The sequence below is a fragment of the Lemur catta genome, chromosome 8, assembly GCF_020740605.2.
Source record: "Lemur catta isolate mLemCat1 chromosome 8, mLemCat1.pri, whole genome shotgun sequence".
Lineage (NCBI taxonomy): Eukaryota > Metazoa > Chordata > Mammalia > Primates > Lemuridae > Lemur > Lemur catta.
The window spans coordinates 79,531,225-79,543,477 of record NC_059135.1 but is presented as its reverse complement, the minus strand read 5'-3'; the positions used below and the strand labels follow the sequence as shown (position 1 = coordinate 79,543,477).

At 32.9% G+C, this 12,253-nt stretch overlaps 1 protein-coding gene across 1 annotated transcript in view; it reads right to left on the bottom strand.

Moving 5' to 3' along the window:
* The window catches only part of LRP1B (LDL receptor related protein 1B), a 1,757,623-nt gene that overhangs the window by 1,129,038 nt on the left and 616,332 nt on the right, over positions 1-12,253 (bottom strand). Inside the window, exon 3 of the mRNA XM_045559136.1 lies at positions 6,760-6,897. Coding sequence (XP_045415092.1) covers positions 6,760-6,897 — 138 coding nt within the window. The remainder of the gene's footprint in view (positions 1-6,759; positions 6,898-12,253) is intronic.

The following is a 12,253-nucleotide window of genomic DNA, read 5'->3' as shown; positions in this document are numbered from 1 at the left end:
ATTTTGAATGCTGAGCTACAATAGAGCATCAGATTACTTAATCATCCTTTCCCCAGAGGTATTCCTCAGGTAGTAAGCTGTCTTTACAGGTCTACATATTCAAACAGTTTAATCTTGAACTCCAAGTCTCCTTAGCAGGATAGCAATTATACCTGATAAATCGGTGTTAAGAAGTCATATATCTGTGCAAAAGCATATTTCTAATTAAACACCTCTCATAAAAATCAACTCACGATGGATAACAGATTTAAACCTGTTAGGTTTAAGGCATGAAACTATAAGAATTCTAGAAGAAAATGTTGGAAAAATTCTTATAGACATCAGCCTAGGCAAAGAATTTATGAAGAAGACCCCAATGGCAATCACAGCAACAACAAAAATAAATAAATGGGACTTGATCAAATTAAAAAGCTTCTGCACAGCCAAGAGCAAACAGACAACCTACAGAGTGGCAGAAAAATATTCGCATGCTACACATCCAATAAAAGGCTGATAACTAGAATCTATATAGAACTCAGGAAAATAAAAAAAAAATCAACAAGAAAAAATCAAACAACCCCATTAAAAAGTAGGCAAAGGACAAGAACAGAAACTTTTCAAAAGAAGACAGACTAATGGCCAACAAAAATATGAAAAAATGTTCAACATCTCTAGGGAAATGCAAATCAAAACCACAATGATATATCACTTAACTCTAGTGAGAATGGCTTTTACTAAAAAGTCCCAAAACAACAAATGTTGGTGTGGATGTGGAGAGATAGGGCCACTCATACACTGCTGGTGGGACTGCAAACTAATGTAACCTCTATGAAAAGTAATATGGAGATACCTCAAAGAACTACAAGTAGAACTACCATTTCATGCAGAAATTCCATTACTGGGCATCTACCCAAAGGAAAAAAAAAAGACATTCTATAAAAAAAGACAACTGCACTAGAATGTTTATAGCAGCACAATTCACAATTGCAAAGATGTGGAAACAAGCCAAGTGCTCATCAATATGTAAGTGGATTAATAAAATGTGGTGTATATATATATATATATATATACATATATATATATATATATATATATACACACACATACATATACATATATATATATATACCATGGAGTTCTACTCAGACACAAAAAACAATGGTGATCTAGCACCTCTTGTATTATCCTGGATGGAGCTGGAGCCCATGCTACTAAGTGAAGTATCACAAGAATGGAAAAACAAGCACCACATGTACTCACCATCAAATTGGTATTAACTGACCAACACTTATGTGCACATACAGTAGTAACATTTATTGGGTGTCAGGCAGGTGGGAGGGGAAGGAGGGGATGGGTATATTCACACCTAATGCATGAGGGGTTCACTGTCAGGGGGATGGACATGCTTGTAGCTCTGACTTGGGTAGGGCAAAGGCAATGTATGTAACCTAAACATTTGTATCCCCGTAATATTCTGAAATTAAAAAAAAGAAACAGAATTTATAAAACTAAGGCTGTGAAAAATGAATATGCATACATATATATGTGTATGCATATGTTTGTATGCATGTGTATGTACTTGTACACACAAATGTAATATATATATAGAAAATTTTCAGAAAATGCACAATCCTAATTTCATGTAGATGTCCTTTGTCAATATAAATAATATCGGTATGAGCCTTTCAAAGAGATAAAACACTTACAGAAGATCTATTCTTTCTAGGAATTGTTGCTTTGCTTCTGGGAAGCATTAAACTTGGCTCTGAAATCAACCAGTGTTAAGAATTTCACTAAACTAACGGAATTACTTAAACTAATCTTTTTGAGAGGAAATGCTCACACCTGAGCTAGATTTGAGACTATCTGGTCATGTTAGCACAACTCACAGAAAATACAAGAGGATCTATCTTAAATTGCAGGGGTTTTACACATTAGCAAAGTTTCCCTCCCTATGCTTTAGGCTTAATATTGATGACAGACACACTTACTATGACATTGCTTGCAATTACATCTCTTCTCCATATCTTTGTTTTTGGATTCTGCATGTTGAAATTCCCCTCTCTAGCATGATTTTAATTTAGAAAGATATTGGCAATATTTTCCAGTGGAATTTTTAAAATGGGACTAGAGCAAGATCCATCAAGACAATAAAGTAAAATGAAAAACAACAAAGTGCTCCAAATTTATTTCTCTTCGTCATCTTCATCAACTTCCTTCCTCCCTCCCTTACCTTCTTCCTTTCTTCCTTCTTTCCATCTTAGTAACTTTAAGCTAATCTTGTACCACTCTGAAATCGGTTGATTAACAAAACAACAGCACAAGAAACATTTTTTCCTTTCTAGAAGACTGAAAAAATGTAGTCCTGCATATTTGGTCTCAGAAATAGCATCTAGGTGAATTCCTTTTTAGAAAATTTGGAATACATATGAGATTTAAGCAAGAAGTTTTAAGGATTATTAATTTTCCCATGGTGAGTCATTACAGATGATAAAGGCTGCCATTTACCTTGGTCCATTTTGAGAAATCCTCTAAGTTATAAATTATTCCCAGAATTTTTTAACACTTTCTGTTAAGAGTTCAGTTTTATGGAGAGAAATATAAAAGAAAAAAATAACTACGTAAAATTTTAAATAACCCAAGTTGGTATCTAAAATAAATACAGTAGAATTATTAACAATAGTTTGGGGGTGGAAGGAGAAAAATGTAATTTTGCACATATTAGAAAATTATATTCCAACTGGCAAGTAAAGCACAATAATCAAATAGAATTTTTAAAAGTCCTAATATGCATTATTTCAAAGAGTTAGTTGATATATAAGAGAATCTTATTCTTCTTTAGGTCCCTGATCATATATACCAGTTAAATATACCATATATTCATAATTATATAGAAACAAGTTCAGAATGGAAAAGCAAAAAATCTGAAAAGATGAGTATGTGTGTTTGTGCATATACATTTTTGTTTTTTAGGGTTTAGTTTTTCATATGTCAAAGAATTTCACTCTCTAATCAGTTTTAGTAAATTCTTCATACACTTTATCCCCTTAGATTTAAAAGCATTGGGGTGTTTGCTAGCAAACAATTACATAGGTTACATAGTCACTTTTCCTAGTGACAGAGAAGATAGAATCCCGTTTTGCAGTTACCTGAGGACTTCGCATATTCTTTTAACACAGTAAGAGCAGATAGTGCCACAGAGAGTGTCATCCCCATGTATATTTAAATATCTTCTGACTTTGCACTGCAAATGTGATTTAAATAGGGATATGAATAAAAGGAGCGCTTCTTTTGCAGAGGCTCACTTTAAATGTTAGGATAATAAATTATTTTAAGACTGTCAAATTTAAAGTAGCATTTTGATATATCTCAACTGATCTGGTTTCTGTTAGTTCAATTTGTTCATTTCTTCCATCATTCTTAGCATGGTTGCATGCATTTCTGTGGAATATTCTGGATTGAGGGGCCTTGTATTATACAGAATATGTTTTCTTTGCTATTATCACTAACATGAAGTACTGTGTTGGAAGGAATGAAATTTTCAAAAATACAAGGTGGTGATTTTGAAAGTTCTTATTATAAAATTTTTACAAGAACATTTCTCTATATAAGTATACCCATATACAAAAATCCATTTTTCTTTCTTCAGATGGAGCCAAATTACAGAGCTGAAAATATCAGTGTTATAGAAAATCATTAATAATAGATATCTTTTCATTATATTTACTAGGAAGAAATTGATTTTTCTAGGAAACATTCTGAAAACAATTCAGTTGATACAATAACATTGCCAAGACTGGAACATCACCCATAACAAGTTAAACTTTTCTCCTTATCAATTTTCATAAAGGATACAAATGTACTTTAGGATTTGTACAAAGGATACACCAATTGTACTTTAGATCCTTTGTTAGAAAAAAGAAAATTTACCCATCTTGGAATCATGTGTTAGACTTCAGGTATAATTACTTAAAATTAGAGTATGTGCTTAGAACACAACTAAAAGGAAGCAATGTAAAGAGAAGTGATTTATACAGAATTTTTCTGCAAAGGGAAAGCATTTCCAAAAAATAGTGCAATGTTTGAATTAATCTGATTTCTTTCTTTATTGCATATCTATATTGGATGAGAAAATCCCTTAGAGACTTGACAGAGCTAGTGCCTAATTAACTCTCCAGAAAACACTGTGCCGTTGGCTGTGACCATAAATTAATTGGAAGGGTAAGGGTGAGAAAGAAGATTCAGTCCCCACAATGTACTTTTGCCTACAACAAGTCACCTTTTCTCATTTAAACACAAACCATAGATATAGCAAATTTAATGTTGCCCAAAAGATTTGTTTTTTGTCCACATGTTGGGGGCACTCTACCAGACCAAACAGTTAAACACATTTCTGAGTTTCATTTCTCAATTTAGAACTATTTCATTAAACCACTGATTCTAAAATTACTGTATCTTTTCAGTCACTTTGGTTCTATGATTCTATGTAGTGTGCAAGGCCAGACATTACGTGAAAACCCTCTACTGAGATGAACTAGCAAGTAAAGATCCAAATATACTTCTTGTTATTTCTAAGTCCACCATAGATCATAATGAATGATTACTTAAGTCTCTTAAAACACTTCATTTAGTGAAATCTAGAAATATTTAAAAGGGCAAAGTGGTACAATCAACCTCCTACAGGCAAATTAAGAGAGAAAAAACATCACGTTATAAAAATACAAAACTTGAAACAGTTAGCAAACGAAATTGGAACAGGAAAAAAGAATGGAGCATAAACAACTACATACTCAAAATCTATCTTAATCAACAGTATATGCTTATTTTTTTCAGGGACAACTGTTAAAGATAAATTTAACAGCAATTTATTTTTATTCAAATACTTGATGTTTTTATTTGAATCCCTGATTTTACTATTAATGTATACCCTCATCTGTGAGATCACAAACTCTAAATTTTATCAGAAAACTCATATATTTTCATATGATCCTCAGCACTGAAATATGTTTAAGGTATTCACATTTGTGTAATCAGCTCTGAAGTATTTGAAAAGATGATTTTATTTTTCTAAAAGCTAAGTCACATGTACCTATATAAAAAAAATTTTAAAGTGCAATATGAAGCCTGTATTGTAACTGAATTGTATAGAATTAGGCTCCAGAAAATATAATTAATATATGAAAAGAAAATTAAACTCTTTAATGCCTATCACTTTATAATTTAGTACTTCACTTTCTATTAACACTGTTCTTTTCAATATATAATTATATAAAAGAATACAAGTCACAAAGCCTCTAAATAAAAATAAGATTTCTTATTCATTATTATTACCCATGTATTCATAACTGAAACTAAGAATATGCTGGCTTTTTATTTGACCCAATCAGAATTCCAAGCTAAGAAAAGAAACTCGGGCCAAAGAAGCAATCTGCTGAAGACCTTTAGCTTTTCAGTTAGAATCTGTCTACAGAGCCAGAATCATTGGACATCCCTTTAGAAAGAGGGAAAAGATCTAGTGACCAGTTGGTTTCAGTAGCATATGGTCTCTTCAACAGCCTCATATCTCCACAGATTCTCTTTGTGAGATTTATTCTTTTTCTAATATATTTCTCCCTCTCTGGTCTTAAATCGAGTTTACTGGGAAACTGTCAGCCCGCAAGCCATATTGGGCCTCCAGACAGGTTTTGTTCGACCTACACATTGTTGACTATACAATGTTTTAAAAAAGTAGTAGCTGGCTTTGCATGCTTTAAGCTCATACACATGTAGAGCTCCTCCTGAAAAACCTGAAACTTTAGGTGACCTGAGACCTTTTCCCACATGACAGCATTAGTTTGTGTGAAGCTATCCAAAGATCAGACATGTATCTCCAGTTTTCTACAGTTTCCTTTATTCCTTATTGTCTTACTGACCTCAGAATGAAGGACGGGCTCCTATTAACATCTTAGCTTCACTATCTTTGTGTTACATTCAGTCTGTGAGAATCCGAGTTAAAGACTTTTGGTTCAGTTATTGCTTTCCTAGCTGCACCTTGCAGCCTGGTTCACGTGAACAATGCCTTGATTCTGTTTCCACATCTTGGTCCCTACCTTGGAACTCAACATTTTCCTATGATTTTATGTTTCTTTGCCTCACATTTCATTCTTTCTACCCCATCCTCAGTTCCATTAGAACATGCCAGCTCCAGTTAACTTTTTATTAATTTTTATTAAATACATTTTAATTATTTCTCCCTCACGTCATTCATATATAGGTAAATCTTTTACCACTGTAGAATTTAAATGTTGTCTTTTAAAAAAGACAGAAAATTAGAAGCAAGTTAATGGCATAACATTATAGAAATAATATTAAGGAACAAATTTCCCATGAATATATCCTGCTAAAATATTTGGTTGCAGAAGCATTCCCTCAAATACTCTTTGTTTAAGCAAAGGTTCAGAGAAACAAGCTTATCGCACTGTGTGATACCAACCTACTGAGACAAAGACTTCTCATTTGTCCTTTGCTTAAAAGTATTCTTTTATATGAAACATATAATTGTTTAAGAGCCCAACTTCAAAGTCTAAATGTGTGTGTGTGTGTTTTCTTACAGCATTTTCAATAAAACACAATAGTGACAGCTTTGAAATGTATATGGAGTGTCTAGCAATAAAATTCATGCTTTCTCAATAACTGATATGGTTATGGTCAAAAGAAAAGACAGGTCACAGGTTCTCTTTGAACTGCCATTACTATACAAAATATAATATTTCAGTTGCATTGTTCCACAAATGGACTCACCCTGGCAATGTACTCCTTCATCATACCCGTCTGAGCAGTCCAAGACACCATTGCACAGTTGGGATAAATGAACACATTTTTTGGTACCAAGGCAAGCAATGTGATTGAAGGGGCACTTGATTTCTACTTCCTCAGGGCCTGAAAAAAATGTAAAAAGGAACAGAATAATGTGTGTTAGCTTCACTTTTTAAATAGTAAAACTGTTAAGCACAAGAAATTACTAGCATTAATTTACAAAACAAAACTATAGAAAATACTACCAGAGGGTAGCTCTGATTCTCAGAAACACCAAAATTAGCCTATGTTATTAAAAACCTAATTTTTAAAAGCTGCATAGGAAATAAAATATTGTGTAGCTTTCAAACAATGAATTCAAGCAATGAATACAAATATTCTTTTCATAGCATAGATTTAAAATCTGAGAGTTGATTCGAGTCATTTTTCTATCTCTCACTCCTATCTAGATAAGTTGGGCAACATACTTAAACTCTTTGAGTCTTAATATCCTCAACTGTGAAATATGGATAATGGTTCTGGGCAGGTCTCTATTGAATGATATCAGGTAACATGAACAAAAAGGTTTTAGTGGAATTTAAATGAATTTGTATCAGTCTAAAAGTTATTTTTACTCTGTTCCTTAAGGATATGAAGAACAGTTAGTTATCAACTTATTTATGTACGAATTCTATTGTTTAAAAAACTTTTACTGAGCAACTGTAATACAACAGAATTTGCAAAAGAGGAAGGAGGCAATGAACAGGGCATGCTCATTGAGCTCACTTGCCAGTGGTAACTACTTTTATAATCACCTTTTCTGTTTTTAAAGATATGCTTAAGTCAGAAAATAGAGTCTTTCCTCAGGATTCACCAAATCCAAACTTTATCAAACATCCAATTTGTACGTTGTTCTACCTAAATTTCAGGTTGCTAATTCCCAAATCCTACTTCTGCAGGCATTCTCCAAGTTCCCCATATGATTCTTAGTCTCATCTAGCTCTCCCAAATCCAAAATGCAGTAATACCAATATGACTACAGTCATGTATTAATTTGACACTGATTATTGCAATAGCTCTGATTCTACGGTCAGACACACTTAGGTTTTAATCATAGCTCTGTGAACTCTATGGGACATTAATTTATTAAATCAAATAATCATTTTCTTATCTATAAGATGGAACTATCAACTGAGCCTACTTCGTAGGGTTATGAATATGACAAGTTATTGACTGCAAAGCACTGAGTAGTGAAATGCAATCTCAGAGCAGGAATTCAACATATGTTAGTCATATAAATAAATGCAACATAGCAGTGTCATTAACAGATGCTAGCAGATTCCTGGGTCCAAATGCTGGCTCCACTACTTGCAAGCTGATTGCCTTGGGCAAGTTAAATGCCATCTCTGTATTACTTCACAGAGTTGTGATGAGGATTATATCAAAAGCTCTTAGTACACTGCCTGGTGAGCACTAAATAAGTGGTGGCTGTTATCATAGTTAAGTAAAGGATGTTCTAAAAAGGCAAGTTTCCTTTCGGTAAATACTTACATCTCATAACTTTCCTTTTTTTTTTCTTATAAGCCCTTTACCTTCAAAAAAACAGATCAAAACTTTCATATTTTACTTTTACCATTTATATGAGGCAAAATAATAATGAATAATAATGAAATAATAATGAAAAGGCCAATTTGACATATCTAGGATATGCAAAATTATGAGAATTACAGAAGATATTAATGTGATAGAATTAGAAAACAACAACAAAATATACTGGACAAGCAAAAAAAAAAAAAAAAGAAAAAGAAAAAAAGAAAAACTGGAGTTGCCAAAGGTAAAATATATTTTTTGAAACACCTTATCAAATATGAATTAAATGTGTAAGTGATTTTGTTTGATGCTAAAATGGCTTTCTCGCAAACTTTTGTGTTTTAGGGGATGTAAATAAAATTTTATGGTGTAGCTTCATTAACTTAAGTGTTGACATTAACAGGTTTCTCTGTAATTTTCACTTATATTTATGTAATTACTGCTATACAAGGCTATTACTTTTGTCAAACACCTGTCACCTCAAATGTATAGCTCATTTTACTGTAACATGCTTCTGTAACGTATCAATATTTCTAAAAATATACACTTATTCCCATATATATTTATATGTGTGCATATATATATATGATAAAGGTATAAATACACAAGTTTGAATCCAAATTACAGGGATAAAAGTAAGTGAAACATTTTTTACTCAGAGTGTCTAGCCAATTAATCTTATATTTGTAAGATTAACATAAATTCATTTAAAAATAAAATTGGGGAAAAATATAAATTAATTTTGAAAAGCCATAAACTTCTATGAACAACAGTTATAAAGTAGTTCTTTTTAAAATTAATTCATTGATTCCTAAAAATTTAAAAACACAAATCCTTGAATAAATGTCAAAGTGGTGTTTAGACCAGTTATATTTAGATCTCTCTGTAAAAATTCCAAAAATAACCCACAGAAAGAACACTTCATAAACCTGGGAGATTTTAGAAGTTGTATAGTTAGAAACCAAAAATGACTCAACAGTTCAGATTTTTTATAAAGTGATACATGTGCTGGCTCAAATGAAAGTATAAGTTTTCATTTTTAAGATTATCAGGTTAGCAGTGGAATACCATAATAGAAGTAAAATACACATCAAAGGGCCAGAAGAAAGGCTCAGCTACTTACAGATTTTGATAAAATAGAAAAAATATTTAAATTTCTCAAAGGCAATATATAAAAGAACTCTTAGATTATTTCTAGCCATAACATGTAGGGACAAGAGAGAAATTAATTTGGGAGAACTAAAGAGTTACTTGGTTTACAAACGAGCCACTATAGTCTTCCCCACCTTGGATATACTTTTGTCTTGGTTTCTATTATTACTAGGTAACCCATAAGACAGCTGGACCTAGATAGATGGACTGTACCTTAACCAGTCCTTTCCAAATTTTCATATCAAAGCACATTAAGACAATGATAATATTTTCCAGGCACACTGAAATAAATAGCAGAGATTATTTGTATAGGTTGCCCCAGGCCTTATTAATGAAGCTTGTAAGTGAGGGAATCAATATTTCAAACCCCTTGACTAGTGCTAGCGTACTTCAGTTGGAAAACTCTGCTAAAACCAGCATTTTGTTGTTTTTTCTGGAAAGTGAGGATAGAGACAGGGCAGTTTGAGAAGTAGCAATGCCTGCCTCAACTGGAACTCTCCAAGCAGCCAGGCAATATGGTTATTCAGTGTACTGTTGCTTTGGGGAATAAGCCATCCTTGATTCCCAATGATCATTTGTGCAATGGAAGTGTGTATATCCAATGAGGCACCTTTAGTCTGCCCTGTAAATGGATGAAAGAGCCAATCTGATTACTGCATCTACTATCCACCTTTGTGACAAGAAGCATGTGATAAGGGAAGCTGCATGAATTCCTGAGAATATGTCAAAGTTCCATTAAATCCTTTAATTTAAAAAGGATTCACCTCATGAAGACCTTTAGGCATTCAGAACATTTCACAACCAGATATCAGAAACTGCACATAGCAAGGAGCATGGTTGGAGGCTCTCTGATATATATAGGATTACCTCTTCAGTTGCTGAATCATGAGTAGTTGGGGAGGGGGGACGTGGGATAGAATTGGGGTGACAAGGGATAGTGGTTCAGGAGTCATAAGTAGATTCAAAATAGTACAAAGACACTTCAAATTTTTAACAAGTATGGTAGTCCTGGTGAGAATATCACCTTGGCTTTCAGTAATGTATATTCGGTAAACATTCCCAGTTCCCTAAATCTAATTTTAGGTGACCTAAGCAAGATAGCAAAATTTAAATTATAATAATTCAAAAAAAACCTTCTATAATTAGGGGGATGGATTTAAGTTATATCCACACATAAAAGTAGTATTTATAGTTTTAAATTATTTATAGGTCTTATTCAATTAGTTGAAATAGGTTTCATTTCCTAAACTAAATCTCATTTTACAAACAAGCCTTCTAGGTTAATGCAAGGATAATGTGATTCATCTGTATCCTTTTGAATATTTAAATTATTTTTTTAAATATAGAGTAAATATCTTATTATGTTTAGTAATAAGGAGTAAGAAAAGACATGTCTTTTTGACTAAAGAAAATTTAGATAGTGCATTTTGTGAAGAAGTAGAGATTTTTCTTCTACTATAATGGCAGAATATCTACACTTGTTACAGCATCACCACATCTTAGCAGAAATGGCATCACCCCTCCTTCCCCAATGCTAACCTCTCCACCTTTCACTGTATCATATCCCACTTTTAGGGTTTTGTCCTATTGTCAATCATCTTTTTGGTTGTATTTCCCATTTATATCTTTCCTCTGCCTGCAATCTTATTTAATGTTCTTAACTTACACAAAAGAATAAAGTCACCTTTCCTGGTTAAACTTTCCTTCAAGCAATATCCCTTTTTTCCTACTTTAAAAAATATTTACTGTTAAATTGACCAGAATTCCTCTCTCTTAGACACATTTTCTGCCTTTCTTTCTCATGCCTCTTACTCTCAAGTCACACTATTTTTCTTGTTGTTAGTACTTACATCATTCCATAGGCATACTTGGATGCATTTCATACATGCTCTTTCATAAACTTTCCTCCATCTTCTACGTGGGAAACACATAATTTTCCCTCAACAGTATGCATACTGTCATTACTTTTCCTGCAAAGCATTTCTGACTTCTCCAAACTCTGTAGCCAAACTCTTACAAATTTGCTCATAATTATTGATTTTAAGTGGTGTTTTCAATTTAAGACTATAAGATATCTGATGTCAGTGATTATTTCTCATCCGTCTCCCTAACGTAAACATCTATCATACTACCTGACACAGAACAGGCGCTTGATACACAGTTGTTGAATGAATACGCAGTACATTGTAATTCCTGGTAATCTCTACTTCCCTCTGACATGCTAGAATTTACTTGTCCACCATTAGTGCATTTCCAGACCAGGTTCTACAAATACCACTTTCATCCTATGACTGCTCTTAAAATGACAGTGGTTCTCAATTGCTGCCCACAACAAAACCAAACTCCTTGGTCTGATTTCATCATTTAATTGAATCTCAATTAGCATTATTTACAACTAATTTTCAGTACTTATACTTGGATTCATTCAGTGTCATCTTTCACCTCCTTAAAATATTCCAACTTTATTCCCACTTCTGGATTTTTATCTTTATGCAATATCATCATCTGGAAAGTAAACTTTCTTTTTTTTCTTTGCCCAACAAAATCCTTCAGGGTCAAGCTCAAAGTACTTAACCTCACTGAGACTTTTCTTTCACATTTGAAAAACAGAGACAATAATAGTGCCTACTTCATATGAAAATGAAATCATGGTTGGGACATGCTATGCAAATTTTGAGGATGTCATTGCTCTCACTGTGTTCTATGGACTTGTACAGGCATTTTTTATATCACATTTTTTATTATACATAACTCACTG